Source organism: Chiloscyllium plagiosum, chromosome 2 (genome assembly GCF_004010195.1).
Source record: "Chiloscyllium plagiosum isolate BGI_BamShark_2017 chromosome 2, ASM401019v2, whole genome shotgun sequence".
NCBI classification, from domain to species: Eukaryota; Metazoa; Chordata; class Chondrichthyes; order Orectolobiformes; family Hemiscylliidae; genus Chiloscyllium; species Chiloscyllium plagiosum.
This window is the reverse complement of record NC_057711.1, coordinates 111547590-111564395: the sequence shown is the minus strand read 5'-3', so window position 1 is coordinate 111564395 and position 16806 is coordinate 111547590. Positions and strand designations below refer to the sequence as shown.

General features: G+C 42.0%; 1 protein-coding gene across 5 annotated transcripts in view; it reads right to left on the bottom strand.

The window, feature by feature from the left end:
* The window catches only part of LOC122562648 (A-kinase anchor protein 2), a 162745-nt gene continuing 145939 nt past the window's right edge, over nt 1-16806 (bottom strand). For all 5 annotated transcript variants that reach the window (XM_043715702.1, XM_043715678.1, XM_043715668.1 and 2 more), the window contains exons 3-4: nt 13751-13938; nt 1-3983 (exon numbers count right to left, since the gene is read on the bottom strand). In XM_043715702.1, coding sequence (XP_043571637.1) covers nt 3891-3983; nt 13751-13938 — 281 coding nt within the window. In that variant the 3' untranslated portion in view covers nt 1-3890. The remainder of the gene's footprint in view (nt 3984-13750; nt 13939-16806) is intronic.

The window sequence follows — 16806 nt, the reverse complement described above, 5'->3', positions numbered from 1 at the left end:
TTGAACCCGGGTCTCAGGCGCTGTGAGGCAGCAGTGCTAACCACTGTGCCACCATGCCGCCCACGTGTTCTTTACTGTAAAGACACCCCTGTTTGATCATCTCCCCAAAGATAGCAATTGAGTGATTTGCAGAACCAAGCTCAATATCTTTCACGATGTGCACTTAGTTTGAATGGAGAAACCTTTTCATAGAGGTATAATAAAAATCAATCAAAAGACACAATTCTAAGTGCTTCTGCTATGGCAAAAATTATTGTGTGAAGAGACACTGCTTACGCATCCTGCTTAGGATTCCATAGAATAATATTTTAGCTGTTTGCTTTCTTCAAGGAGATGAAGGCCAAAAACAGTGAATGCGTGGCAACACCATCCTTACTAGGAATGATAGCACAGTTCCTGGGTTAAAATTCTGGAATCCCCTCCTTAACAGCATTGTGGGACTACCTCCTGCATATAGATTAGTGGTTCAAGAAAGCAGCTCACTACCACTTTCTCAAGGGCAATTAGAGATTGGCATTAAATGCTGGCCTGGTCAGTGATGCCTACATCTCATGAAAGAATGGAAATAAAGGTCATCTGAAAATCCAATATGTTTTAGTGAAGCAAAAAGGCTTCTGTAAAGAAGATGGGGAGATGGAAATGCTCACAGAGGAAAACCATTAACTGACTCCGTCAAACCTTTCCTTTGTAATGGTGTCCATATGTTTTTGAGCATTCAGAGCAAAACATGGGAATGAACTGCCATTAAAATAAATGTTAAATTACCCGATGATTACAAACGGACTGGTGAATTTTCCCTATCTCAACTCTCAGATAAGGTAGAGTACCTTATACAATTTAATTTCAACCTTTTAAAATGTCTTTTTCTATTCTTTAGATTGTAGGGCTTCCTGAATAATGGAATAAACACATGTGGAGAGCACAAGGCAATGATAGGTGTTGCCAGGCCTCTGGATTATTCTGTATTCTCCAGGAATTGAAAATTAATCTCTATGACATGGCTGCGAACAGTACTCAGGAGAAAAGTTGGATGGCCAATAAAATAATTGTTTGTACATTTGGCTCATTACAAGAATATTGAAGATGGAGTGAAAGGAAAGCCATTTGGCTGACAGTCAAGAATCATCCATTCAGGTAATGAAGAGTCTTTTTGCTTCCCAACTGGCTGTGGCAAGGAAAGATGCTGTGGCTATGGGCCTGCCTGTTGACCATGGCAGGAACGTCAAAGTGGGGCAATTGATCACAGGTGGTCCTGCGACAAAGCTTCCAGGAATATGGCTGACTAGAATTGACAACTCTAACAAGAAGCTAAGTACAATTCAGCAAAAAGAAACCCATCTCCCTGATACATCTCCACTCATTACAAACTGCAAGAACATTGGAAAACAGGGATTTCGCAATGGCTTCCTGGGCATATGGTACCAAGAACTTTGGGTTGCTTGGAGTGGAACAATAGGTTAATCATCAGGTCAGCCTGTTAGTATTACTGGTGTTGGACAACAGCCTTTGGAATAGCAAATAAACCTATATATACAGGTCTGTGTGATAAAAACAACCTAAAATGTTATGATAAAGAGAAAAACATCACTGAAAAGGTAGCTACTTGTGTAAACTCTCAGGCTCATGAGTAGAATCTCAATGTGCAATATTTCACATCTATAGATATACATTTATATATATGAATATAAAATACAGGTTAGTACCTCCCTTTGTTTGAAAGATTAACTCCTCACTCAATCTGGTAACTATGAATTTTCTGTCAAGTTTGCTGGCTTGTTGGATCAGTTTTGAATCATTTCTCATAGAACAAATTGCATGTCACCACAAATAAAGGAATAAAATCAAAATCAAAATAAAGTATTGCAAAATACAATTGATGCTATCTCATTACTTTGCTGCAATGAGGGGATTCAGCAGCTTTAGATGGGGACTGGGGTTTGTAATAAAGTATACACCTTTATTGTCCTACGGCCTTTGTCCTATCTACACTCGTAACACATGCACATGAGGTACTGAAAAGACTGGGAACCACAATAGCATGAAGTCACAGCACTGGCACAATGTCATTCTAACACTGTTTGTAGTACAAATTGCTCCTAAAGGGAGTTTAATAGTCTTGTCAATTTATTAAAACAAAGAAAACACTGCATTCGAGTAAAACTGACAGCCCCTAGTCATTTTTAGAAGATGCAAAAGCACAGGAATAAACATTAAAAATCTTCTGTAAGTCTCAAATTATTACCTGATGAAAACAGGATCATACAATTACAATGTTAGGCCATTCTGTCCTCTTAGCTTTTATTAAAACCCCATGCTTTTGCTCTGTGCTTCCTATTGCCCTGCAAAGCTGTATTTTTATACGTAACAGTTTCTGCAGAAGCCCTAGGGATTTTGTGACTAACCATGTCCATGTGTGTCCATTGTGCAGGTCAGTTTGATCCTACACTCCTGTTTACTGCTGTTTCGCAGTCCGCCTCTTCCATGGAATGCTGGTAAACAAATTGCTAGATAAACTGAGAACCTGGGCCTCACAACCTTGATGCTTTAACCAAGAGTATCCTTAGAAAAATAGAGGGTCAGCGTCAATATTATCACATGATTCGGGTATCTTAGATGCAGGTTGCCAAAAGAAATAGGATTTCTTTTTTGTGATAAGTCCACTGTCCTACTGTTGGTTTTTCATCTACCATCAAGGAAACACTCTCTACAAATCCTTTTCTTCACTGGAGGTGATGAACCAAAATGTCCAATATTTCTTTGCTCCTATGTCACGTCACTAGCTCCACTTCAATAAATTAAAACAAAAGAGCAAAGTTCTTGGTCTATTACTTGTGCAGTTAGCATACAAAATGACGGCTGTGTCTCTGCTGCTGCCAAAGTTTAGATGATGTATCAATGATAAAATTCCAGGCTTAGGCTGAGAAAATAATAAATTCATTCAGCCTGATTCTCCACAGCATCCTGCTGAGCACCTTTGTGAAATTTATTGCTTTCGACGAAACTCCTTGCTAAACTTGCAGACTGCATTAAGCCATATTTCCACCAGATAGGTAAGAAAGATAATAGCTTTAATTAAAAGGGAATATAAAATATAAATATGGAAAATGGTAGCACAGTGGTAATAGTACTAGATCTAATCACCTGGCTATGTGGACAAATGATATAGAGCCAAGAGTTCCAACCATAGCATGGTAGCTACAAATTTAAATTCAATTAATCATTTGAAAAGATTTGACAGTCTCATTAACATTGATCATGAAACAACCAGATTGTCAGAAAAGCTCTCCTGGTTCACTAATATCCTTCAGGGGAGAAACTCTGCCATTGTTACTTGGTGTCACCTCTAAAAGACTGCAGGTCCACAGCAATGTGATAAACTCTTAATCACCCTCTGAAATCACATAGCAAACCATTACATGACAAATGAGCACTTAGGGCGTACTTACATCACTTGGACTGCAGTGGTTCAAGAAGGCAGTTCACCACCCTTCCTCAAGGGCAACGGGAATGGGCAATAAATGCTGCCCTTGCCAGAAACCTTGCAACCCAAGAACAAATAAAAGCATACACCAAAATGATTGACTATGACTATATACATGAGGCTAACAGCACTGGAAGCCTGTTTAACTGTGAATCAAACACAGCCTGTGCAGAAAAAGATACAGGGATACTAACTGTATTTATACATATACAAGCATTGGCTCTTCACATTTTGCAGTCGCTGTCAGGGAATCCTTCCTTTTGCAGTATCTGGGTTGAATCTGAAACCTCAGTGGCTCCAAGTCCATTTCATTCTCTTTGGAAATGAATAAATGTGCTGCACTGTATCGGTCCTTCGGCAACATACAAGTTAGTCTTGATCCTTTTCCCTTGCGTGATGATGTAAAGGACTACTGCTGCTCTTCATGGTTAGCGTATATACCAGCCTCCCAGCGCAGAGCCATAGCACTCTTTCGACGGGTCACCCTGGTAGCTTCAAGGACCTGGAAAATTACAAAGCAAGTGAGTGGGCATAAAGGAGGAAGGAAAAGAAAAGCCAGTAGAAGTTTTGAATTACAAATTCATTCTCCAAAGTGAACTCCTGTGTCATGCTAACAGATTACTTGAAAGCTTGTTACTGATATTTTGTTTTAAAAATGGTATACGTGCCTAAATCTATGGCCTCAATAATAATCCCAGGATGATTTTTATTTTCATCGGGTCACAGTAAAACAGGTGGCTAGGAAACCAAGACCTTACAAAAAACGTACTAGGAACGTACCACAGGCTCATTAACCCCTGAAAGAGGGTTAGTGATTCAGGAGTGATCCCACATCATAAATCATTCAGGTGCTGTACAGTCTAAAAATGTGCTTTTCCTGTTTTAATTTACATCGTTCCTTTGCCATCCAACCAGCCTTTCGACTGAATAAGGTGAACAGTATTGGTTACAAATGACATGACAGAGATTTGGAAACATAAGTTTAACAATCTCATTTCATGCATCAATTTAAACATCAAGTCTTGTTTTTCTTGAATTAAGAGTTTTGAAACCATTTTATTTCTCATTGTGAATCTTAATCATTTTAAAAATGCTTCACTTGGGAATATTGATTGACATTTACTGACATTTAGGGAATTAAGGTGTGGATTTAACAATTACAAAGGATAAATGGAGTGGATGCTCCACTTTGTAATGGCTGTTTCAGGCTCTCAGCCTGATCGTACTCGAAGGCCCTAGTGGTACAGTGAGGGCTCTCATGCATAGTAAATCCTTTGTTGGCCTTTTCTTTTTGGCTATATTTCCAACACGGGAGTCCAATGTTCTAAATGAGAAGCTGGGGAGCTGTTCATAATTACAAGTCTTTGCTGTTAGTCACTCAATTCAGACAGTCACTTTGAGATGTATTTGCAAAAATAAATAAACAGGCAGAAACTAAAGATATCATTGGCTAACCGAGGCTGGATTGATTCAGTTGTTGTATTGTGGTATCCATTTGAGGTATTGAAACGGTTTCTGACTTCCTCTTGGAAACAGCCTCAGAGCAGTAGAAGGTGCCTGCAGCTTCTGAGTCTCAATCTGACTATTTTATTCTTTTAAGCCACAATGTATTTAAATAAAACTAAATTGTAATAAAACACATTAATTATTGAATTCCAAATATGACACTGCTTGTTTCGAAACGTAGTTATTAATCTGGCAGAATACTTTTGCAGAATGAATTAAGGTAAAAAAAATTCAATAATGGCCCAAGAATGCATGTTAATGAATATCAATTGCAATAATCTAACAAATTGATTGGCCAGATGTGACTTTTCTTTTAGTTCCTGGGATGTGAACATTGCAGGCAAGATCAGCAATTATTGTCCATCCCTATTTAATCTTGAGAAATGGTGGTAAGCCACCTTCTTGAACCATGTGATGTAGGTACACTTACAGCACCATTAGGAAGGGAGGTCCAGGATTTTACTCAGGAATGAGTGTGCCATGGAGGGGAACATGCAGGTGTTGCCATGTATCTATGATCCTCATCCTTCTAGGTGGTAGAGGTCACAGTTTGGAAGGGGCAGTCAGAGGAGCTTTGCTGAGTTGCTGCATTGCAACTTGTAGCTGGTACACACTGCTGCCACTCTGCATTAGTGGCAGAGGGAGTAATTATTTAAGATGGTGGATGACACGGTAAACAAGTGGGCTCCATTGCCTTGTATGGCATCAAACATCCTCAGTGATGTTGGTATTAGAACGGATAAGCAGTTAAGAATTTTTGCCTTTCACTCGTTCGTGTACACACACAATTTCAAGCTTGCCTATTCAGAGGCAATCACTACCTCAAAATATAGCAGAGGCAGGTTCAAATAAGGACATTCAAGCGAGTATCAGATAATTATTTAAATAGAAAAATGAACAGGATTGTGGGGAAAAAGGAGGACAATGACACCAAGACAAAATGCTTAGGGAGCTAGTACAGATAGAATGGGCCAAATGGCCTCTTTCTGTGTCATGTCAATTTTATGATTCTGATTCTGAATGCATTATTAAACAGTGGTTTGCTTTCTTAAGAATTAGGTGTAAGGCCAAACAGTAAGTCAAACAGAACTGATGCTGGATACCATGCTCAAGTCCAGCCTAGGTAAACTATGTACATTATACTATTGGAAAATGAGAGTTGTTTATGAGATGAAGCACTTGTAGGTACAAATCCACAGCAGCACGTGGCTACAAGAAACATGGGCATAGCTATTTCATTTCAAATTATTTTAGGCCATTTGATGGCCAAGCACCTTTTTGCCATGTACAGACAGTAATTTTAATGAGAGAGTATGTGCGCTGATCTCCACATGGTAAACAAAGAATAGTTGGAAGCAGATTGGATGAAGAAGAAAACAAGAAAATATTTGCATTTATTTAATATTTTAATGTCCTCAGCTTGATCGAAGGCACTTCCAAAGGTCAGAATGGGGAAATGTATAATACTCTGATCCTCATTTTTTAATCATGCTGTTTTTCTCATTTTACCTGCCTCACATACCATTCCTCTAACATGGAGACTGGCCTGTGTCCATTTGAGCAAGTCGCCACCATCATAGTTCTTTAAATCACAGGATAGTTGCAATTCAGAAGGAGCCAAGTTCATGTTGGGTGGCATGGTGGCTCGGTGGTTAGCACTGCTGTCTCACAATGCCAAGGACCCAGGTTTGATTCCAGCCTTGGGCAACTGTCTGTGTGCAGTTTGCACATTTACCCAGTGTCTGCGTGGGTTTCCGTCGAGTACTCTGGTTTCCTCCCACAGTCCAGAAATGTGCAGGTTAGGTGGATTGGCCATGCTAAATTGACCATAGTGCTCAGGGAGGTGTAGGTTAGGTGTGCTAGCCATGGGAAATGCAGAGTTCTGGGCTGGGTCTAGGCAGATGCTCTTTGGAGGGTTGGTGTGGACTTGTTGGGCCGGATGGCCTGTTTCTACACTGTAGGGATTCTATGGACTCTCTACAGCTAATGTGGCTAGTCTCATTCTCCTGTTCTTTCCCTGTAGTTCCACAGTATTCCTTCAACTACTTATCCAATTCATTTCTTGAAAGTTATGATTGAATCTCCTCTTTACATGATGACATCCCAGGAACAGGAGATGGCCATTCAATCCTCAGGTTTGTTCCTCCATTCAATTAAAATACAATTGATCTGTATCTTAACTTCATTTGCCTGCCTTCAGTCCACAAACGTGCTTAAAAACAATCATATTAAACCTCAATTTTTGAAGAATTGTTTCTTGGTTTCACTCCGTTTTTGGGGAAGACCGTTCCAGATTTCCTCTTCCCTTTGTATGAAGTGATGGTTCCCTAAAAAGGCCTAGATGTAATGATCTTAAACATCTCAGTTAGATGAACTCTTAACCTTCAGTAGCCGTGGAATGCACGCTGGACTGTGCAACCTGAGAGCAGCAGGTTCACTTGAGACCTCAGGGACTGGTCATTCCTGCCTTTTTGCAAGTCACCCCAGGCCCAGGTAAGGATCCCATGCTTAAAGTCATGAGCTGTGGGCTTTAGTAGATCAAAAGCAGTTTTTGTAGTGAGATTTAGATTAGATTAGATTACATTACAGTGTGGAAACAGGCCCTTCGGCCCAACAAGTCCACACCGACCCGCCGAAGCGCAACCCACCCATACCCCTACATTTACCCCTATACCTAACACTACGGACAATTTAGCATGGCCAATTCACCTGACCTGCACATCTTTGGACTGTGGGAGGAAACCGGAGCACCCGGAGGAAACCCACGCAGACACGGGGAGAACGTGCAAACTCCACACAGTCAGTCGCCTGAGGCGGGAATTGAACCCGGGTCTCTGGTGCTGTGAGGCAACAGTGCTAACCACTGTGCCACTGTGCCGCCCACCGTGAGGTTCTAGCTCTTCCTCCGTGAGGGAGGAAGAGCTAGAACCGTGAGGGACATTGAGTGTTTACAGATGAAGAGGGATCCTTAAGCAAGTGGATTTGTTTCCTTCAAGCACACGAGGAAAGGGAGGGGAACCCACTTCATGTATTCTCTCTCTTCATATTAGAGTCATAGAGATGTACAGCACGGAAACAGACCTTTAATCCAACTTGTCCATGCCGACCAGATGTCCCAACCAAATCTAGTCCCATTTGCCAGCATTTGACTATGTCCCTCCTAACCCTTCATATTCATGTACCCTTCCAGATACCTTTTAAATGTTGTAATTGTACCAGCCTCCACCACTTGCTCTGGCAGCTCATTCCATTCATGCTCCACCCCTGCATGAAAACGTTGCCCCTTAGATCATTTTTGTATCTTTCCCCTCTCACCTTAAACCTATGCCGTCTAGTTTTGGCCTCCCCTACCCTGGGGGAAAAAAAGACCATGGCTTATTCACCTTATTCATACCCCTCATGATTTTACAAACCTCTATGCTCACACCTCAGCTCCAGGGAAAACAACCCTAGCCTATTCAGCGTCTCCCTATAGCTCAAATACTTCAACCCTGGCAACATCCTTGTAAATCTTTTCTGCACTCTTTCAAGTTTAACAACATCTTTCCCCCATAGCAGGGAGACCAGAACTCAATGCAGTATTCCAAAAGTGGCCTAACCAATGTCCTGTACAGCTGCAATATAACATCCCAACTCCAATACTCAATGCACTGACCAATAAAAGCATGTATACTAAATGCCTTCTTCACTACCCTGTCAACCTGTGACTCCACTTTCAAGGAACTATGAACCTGCACTCCAAGGTCTGTTTAGTAACACTCCCCAGGACCTTGCCATTAAGTGTATAAATCCTGTCCTGATTTGCCTTTCCAAAATGCAGCATCTCACATTTATCCAAATTAAACTCCATCTGGCACTCCTCAGCTCATTAGCCCATCTGATCAAGGTCCCATTGTACTCTGAGATAACCTTCTTCACTGTCCACAACACCACCAATTTTGGTGTCATCTGCGAACTTACTAACTGTACCTCCTATAATCTCATACAAATCATTTATATAAATGACAAAGCAGTGGACCCAGGACTGACCCTTGCGGCACACTGCTGGTCACAAGCCTCCAGTCCGAGAAACAACCCTCCACCACCACCACTACTACTACTACTACTACTACTACTACTACCACCACCTCCTACCTTGCTCATTGAAATAAGCAACTGAAGTGGAAAGTGCAAAGGCAAGAGGCATTATAATGTAAACAGAGGACCTGCCTTTAACCAGGTTACTACATACAATAAGTTATAATAAGAGGTTGTATAGTCTGTAGGTGTGAAGCAATTCCATTGGAAACATCCAGAATACATTACTTTACCATGTAGAGGAAACACAGATACTCTCTGTAACACAATAATTCAACGTATTAGCACTCTGACCATTTAGTGCTGGTAATGAGGAGGAAGAGGAATTAGCTGCAGGCTCCAAATGTTGCCAGGATACCAAACAAAACCCTTTTGGACGTAGCCACAATTTATCACTGCAAGATTTTGCACCCCAAGTTTGTTTCATGGTGATGAGTGCACACGACCCTTCTCAATCTTGCAATTCACTGTTGCTAAAATAGTTAGGAGTATGGGTGAAAGGTCACAGGATTTTGCCCAGAAAAACCCACTCAACAACTGATCAGTAACTGTTCAGTGCCTGAACAAGTTGTTTCGAGTGTTATTCCTGAGTCTCAGAGGCTGAGAAAGGATGAACCCGCTGTTACTGGGGCACAGAGGTCAAGAAGCACGTGGAATGTCAGCTCATTAGATATTGCCTGGCACTTCTCAGCTGCTAGTGATGGGAGGAGCTAGAAGCACAGTCAGACATGTGGCTGTGTTATCACAAATGGTGGAGATTGATTAGGCTGGTTAAAAAGGAAGCAATGTGGGAGAGAGAAGAGAGAACAAAACAGTTGCAGAGATTTGTAACCAATGAGGAACCATTGTGGATCAATTAATGGATACTTTCTTTCAAACTCACTTTCCTGGGATTCCCCATCTGGTGAAGCTGATTACTCCATCTGTACCATGCAAAACAGTGCAATATTACAACAGCATAATGTCTTGCAGCTTCCTCCTTTCCATTAAAGGGCGCAGAATGTGCACATTCTAACATAACGAGATACACATACTATATTTCTGTCTTCTTTATTCTTTCCTCTGTGGGTGTCTCTGGCAATATTCCCTCATTTAGATACCCATTCTTAAATGCCCTTGAATTGAGTGGCTTGCTCAGCTGTTTTAGAGGGCAGCTACGAATCAACCAGGTTGCTATGGCCCTGGAGTCACATCTAAGCCAGACCAGTTAAGGACAATACACCGCCTTCTTTAAAGGACAATAGTGAACCAGGTGAGTTTTTTTTATAAAGATAATTGATTAGCGGCTCACAGTCACCCCGTTAGGACAGATTTTAATTCCAGATTTATAGTGAATTCAAATTTCATCATCTGGAAAGAGAGGCAAAGTGGCTCAGTGGTTAGCACTGCTGCCTCACAATGCCAGGGACCCAGGTTCGATTCCAGCCTCAGGCAACTGTCTGTGTGGGGCTTTCTCTGGGTGCTCTGGTTTCTTCCCACAATCCAAAGATGTGTAGGTTAGGTGGATTGGCCATCCTAAATTGCCTGTATTGTGCAGGAAAGGTGGATGAACCATGGGAAGTGCAGGAATGGGTGGGATACTCTTCAGAGGGTTAGTGTGGACTTGATTGGCCCAATGGCCTACTTCCACACTTTAGGGACTTCATGAATGTCCTATCAGAGCTGTTTTGCCTGAAGGAATAGATTTGCCATCATTTTACTATTGGGAGTCAAACACATGTGCCCAGAACATTAGTGTGGGATCCTGGACCACCATTCCAGTGACATTATCTCTGTGCCACTGCCTCCCCTATCAAGTTTTCTCTAGTCTCGTTCTTTGTTTTATACCTCTCCATTCTCTATTCTGTAGACACTACACCCTATTGCTCAGCAGGGGTAGTTTCCAAATACATCCCCCCATTGGACCCCTGATACCATTGGGTATTCGAGTGTTGCTCTTGTGGGATCCGGCTGTGGTCACAATGTCTGTCACGTTTCCTGCAGTGCAACAGTGCTTGCACTTCACAAAGTACTTCACTGGATTTAACGTGGTTTGTTGATCTCTTGGGGTCATGAAAGGCATTGCAAAAAATGCAAGTTTTTCCATTTTTCATGTATTCATTTTTACAAGATTGGAAAATAGGCAAAAAAGACTGGATGGGACAATTGTTGGTGACATGTGACAAATAAACATTCAAAGGCTATGTCCTACCAGAGCTGCTTCTCCTGCTTTACCAAGCCTGCCTTCAGGTCAGCCATAAGCGTAACATGATTGCTGCTATATTTTTGTTTCAGATAAATGGGAAGTGTATTTTATACTTTACTAATCAACTCATGGGTTTTTAGACTCAAAAAACAAACAGTTGCAAGCAAATTTAAAAGATTAAAAAGGCACATGGGTTCAGAAAACACCCGAGACCACAAATGTGAAACTGAGAGACTTGACAACCTCCAGAAACCCTCAAGATGTGCTAAATAGGTTGCGAACGGAAATACGATTATTTTGATCTTAAATAATTTTCCTCCTAACACCCTCAACGTCATCATTGACCTTTTCTTTAATTCTGTTTGAGATTTATTATCAGAGTTGCTTTCCTTTTCTCTCCTGACCTCAAATGTTTTTGACCTGATGAAAAGAAAATTAAGACATTGGTGAGGTAGAGGGGTCATAGTCGGAGAGTAAATTGATAAAACTCTTTTTGTAAAGACATCAAGTACTAGTCAGGTAGTACAAACGATGACCATTTGCTCCTTTTGGCTCTGTGAAAGAGCTGTTCCAGTTAGCTCCATTCCCCTTTCATATCCCTGCAATAACCTCTGGTTTTCAGCTATCTCCAAAGGTTAAACCATTATCTCCATATCTACCTCAACCAAATCTGATCATTTAAAAGCTTCTATTAAGTTCCTTTTCTTTAATGTGATGTGGGCTTTTATTAATCTTGAATTGGGAGATTGCTGGGTCCTTGACAGGACAGTTAAGAGGCACATGTCGGCCAGACAAGTAAAGGATGGTAGATTTACTTCCCTAACAGGCATTAATGAATCAGAATTTCTTTTTAACCAATAATCAATGAATGTTTCATGCTCATCATTATTGAAGAAGTTAAAAATCACACAATACCAGGTTATGGTACAACAGGTTTACTTGGAAGCACTAGCTTTTGAAGCGCTGCTCCTTCATTAGGTAGCTAGTGAGGTAGGATCATAAGACACAGAGCTGGAAATGTGTTGCTGGAAAAGCGCAGCAGGTCAGGCAGCATCCAGGGAACAGGAGAATCGACGTTTCGGGCATAAGCCCTTCTTCAGGGCTTATGCCCGAAACGTCTGAAGAAGGGCTTATGCCCGAAATGTCGATTCTCCTGTTCCCTGGATGCTGCCTGACCTGCTGCGCTTTTCCAGCAATACATTTCCAGCTCTGATCTCCAGCATCTGCAGACCTCACTTTCTCCTCATAAGACACAGAGTTTATCGTAAAAGATCAAAGTGTCATAAGTCGATGTGATCCCATCCCAGAACCCTCTTACAGGCATATACTCTGTCACACTAGTGCACACACCCTCTCCCTCACATACACACACGTCTATGGGGTGAATTTGCATTTGCAGGTTTATATTTGCAGATTCATTCTATTTTGTTCAAAAAAAGTCTGTAGGCAATCAGTTCATGAGACATTTTATAAATTCCTACTTTGGAAACAGAACCAGTCTGACTCAAGTTTGGAATACAGACAGACTCTAACCTCACACCTTTAATGCATTGTCTGAGCTGCGATGTCACTTTTTAAAAATAAAACCTTAAGCTATCTTGGGAATGTGACATGAAAGAAGTTCTTGTATTTACATATTAATGAATCAAAACCTGCAACCCATTCTAAGTGATTAAGACTTGACAGCAATTTAGGTTTGTTCAATACATCACATCAGTTGTATGACACTGATTTTTTACTATAAATTCTGTGTCTTATGATCCTGCCCCACTAGCTGCCTGATGAAGGAGCAGCGCTCCAAAATCTTGTGCTTCCAAATAAACCTGTTGGACTATAACTTGATGTTGCGTGATTTTTAACTTTGTCCACCCCAGTCCAACACTGGCACCTCCACATGATGGCCACCATTATTTAGACTAACTTCCAATTTCCAATATGGAACTTAAATTTAAATTGACCTGGATTCTGAATGACTAATTCAGTGCCATGTCCAGTACACCAGCTTCTCCCAAACACAGAACCCTTCTTGTTTCGAGTGAAAGCTGAGCGTAGTATGGTGGCTCAGTGGTTAGCACTGCTGCCTCACAGCACCAGGACCCGGGTTTGATTCCAGCCTCGGGTGACTGTGTGTGTGGAGTTTGCATATTCTCCCTGGGTCTGTATGAGTTTCCTCCGGGTAGTCCGGTTTTTTCCCGCAAACCAAAGATGAGCACATCAGGTGAATTGGCCACGCTAAATTGCCCATAGTATTAGGCACATTAGTCAGGCGTAAATGCAGGGAAATGGGTCTGGATGGGTTACTCTTCGGAGGGTCTGTGTGAGCCAAATGGCCTGTTTCCACACTTGTAGGTAACTTAATCTAATCTAGAACCAAGAGACTGGATGAGCTAACTCTTCCAAAGACACTGAGGCTCATGGTAAATCTCCCCACTTTGCTGACTGAATGGACCTGACAATGCCTTTTACGTCCAGCACTACGGATACAATACTCAGTTGCTCACATTAGGTTCGTCCCGCCTCTCCCTCCGTTTAACTTTCTGTGTCTCAAAGTCTTCTAGCAACGTCTCCATCAGGCCCCTAGAACGACCTGGTCCAGAAGGCTCCTGTTCTGTAGGTGTGCATTCCGGCTGCGAAGGTGGTATTGGGCTCTCAGTTGAGGGTGACATTGGACCAGACTTCTCAATTTTCCCTGCAATGAGAAGAGCTCAACGATAACACCAGGCAACAACAGTATGTCACTGACATTAAGAAGCACGAATGGTAAAGGAGGGTATAAGAATATAATTTAGGATTCACTCAAGACAACCTGGGATATATTAAATGCAAGACTGTGACCTATTGTGAGTAGCAGAGCAAAATTGAAATTATTTGAGAAGTTTGGGAGATGATGAATGGTAAGAAATTCTGGTTGAGATGCTGTCAATACTGAGAGTGATATTTCGCATCAGGTACAGCAACGTGTAAACTAAGTGCTCCAACATTCCCAATAACTTCACTGTCGGTTTGACCGGTTGGGGGTTGGTTGGGTAAAAGAGGGCTTGGAGGTGGGGAGGAGCCCTTAATTGGCACAGAGGTCCCTCCAGGCCCCACCATTGCTCAATACCAGCCTACACTGGTCTGCTCATATTGTGGGCTTCTCCATCTCCCCTAGATAGAACAGAAAGTCAGGGATGGCTGGGAAGGTAGAGGGCAGGTGGTGTGTTGCATCTTAACAATTGCTCACCCCACTTCACCTACAAACTCATGAGCAGGGCACTGTGGTATTCTACCCTGTGGCTCCCACACCATAACAGCAGGACTCAGTTTGCTCTACAGTCACAGAATCATACAACATTGGACAAAGGGTCTGGTTCAATCAGTTCATGCCGACCATGTTTCTCAACTAAACTAGTCTCACCTGCCTGCGCTTGGCCCATATCTCTCCAAATCTTTCCTATTCAAGAACCTATCCAAACGTCTTTTAAACATTGTTACTGTACCCACATCCATCACTTTCTCTGGTAGTTTATTTCCACACATCGAGTCATAGAAATGTACAGCACGGAAGCAGACCCTTCGGTCCAACTCGATCACGCCGACCAGATATCCCAACCCAATCGAGTCCCACCAACCAGAACTCGGCCCATATCCCTTCAAACCCTTCCTAGTCATACACCCATCCAGATGCCTTTTCAATGTTGCAATTGTACCAGCCTCCACCACTTCCTCTGGCAGCTCATTCCATACACGTACCACCCTCCGTGTGAAAACGTTGCCCCTTAGGTCTCTTTTATATCTTTCCCCTCTCACCCTAAACCTGGACTCCCCACACCAGGGAAGAGACTTTGCCTATTTATCCTATCCATGCCCCTCATAATTTTGCAAACCTCTATAAGGTCAACCCTCAGCCTCCAAGGAAAACAGCCCCAGCCTGTTCAGCCTCTCCCTATAGCTCAAATCCTCCAACCCTGGCAACATCCTTGTAAATCTTTTCTGAACCCTCTCAAGTTTCACAACATCTTTCCGATAGGAAGGAGACCAGAATTGCATGTAATATTCCAACAGTGGTCTAACCAATGTCCTGTGCAGCCACAGCATGACCTCCCAACTCCTGTCCTCAATACTCTGACCAATAAAGGAAAGCTGAGTCACTCTGTGTAAAAAGGTTTTTCCTCATGTCCTTTTCAAATCTTCTCCTCTTACCTTAAAAATATGCCCCTAGCTTCGAACTCTCCCATGCTTGGGGGAAAATGACCTTGTCATTCACTTTATCCATGCCCCTTATGATTTTATAAATCTCTATAAAGTCACCTCTCAACTTCCTATGCACCAGAAGAAAAAGTCTCAGCCTTTCCAATCTATTTTTATACCTCAAACCCTCCATTCGTAGCAAGATCCTGGTGAATCTGTTCTGAAGCCTCTCTAGTTTAATAATATCCTTCCTATAACAAGGCAACCAGAACTCCAGAAGAAGCCTTACCAAAGTCCTGTACAACCTCAACATATGTCTCATACTCAAAGGTCTGAGCAATGAAGGCAGGCATCAAAAATGCCTTCTCAACCACTATGTGACCCAAGTTTCAAAAGAATTATGTACTGGAACCCCGAGGTCTCTCTGTACTACAATACTCCATGGGCCCTACCATTAACTGTATACGACCTGCCCTTGTTTGCATTTGCAAAATGCAATACACCACATTCATCCAAATTAAATGCCACTTGCCACTACTCGGCCCATTGACCCAATTAATCAAGATCTCTTTGTAACCTTAGGTAATCTTCTTCACTGTCTACTATACCACCAATTTTGGTGTCATTTGCAAACTTACTAACCATGCCTCCTTTATGCTCATCCAAATCATTTATATAAATGACAAGCAAAGGTAGACCCAGTTCTGATTGTATTAGCATTAGTCAAATCAAAAGAGTTAACTATGTTTTTTACAATTGCTAATACTGCTGTTTTGTTAATAAAAGCAGAAGGTTGTTGGCTTCATAACCCACTCCAGAAACGTAAACACCAAATCTAGGTAATTTAGAAATTGAAACTTCTTGTCCTGCGCTCTTCAGAACTGGGGGACACACAAAACAAACTTGGGAAAAAAAGATACATAATTTTAAATAGCTTGGGAGAGGATGGTGGTTGGGTTATCATTAGATTGGAGATACAGTTAGTTGTCTTTGTGTTGTTGACTATCTCACTGACTGTTCACAGCTTGGAACAAGCTGCTTATGCTCAACCACACAACACCAGGTTATAGTCCAACAGGTTTAATTGGAAGCACACTAGCTTTCGGAGCTCCATACAACCCTGTCACGGTAGGTGCTGCAAGACGTGTCAGAATATGTACATAGATACCACCATTACACGTGGGGACACCTCCCACCTTGTACATGGCAGGTACTCATGTGACTCAGCCAATGTTGTCTACCTTATACGTTGCAGGCAAGGATGCCTGGAGGCATGGTACATTGGGGAAATCAAGCAAAGGCTACGACAACGGATGAATGGGCACCGCACAACAATCAACAGACAGGAGGGTTCCCTCCCAGTTGGGGAACACTTCAGTGGTCCAGG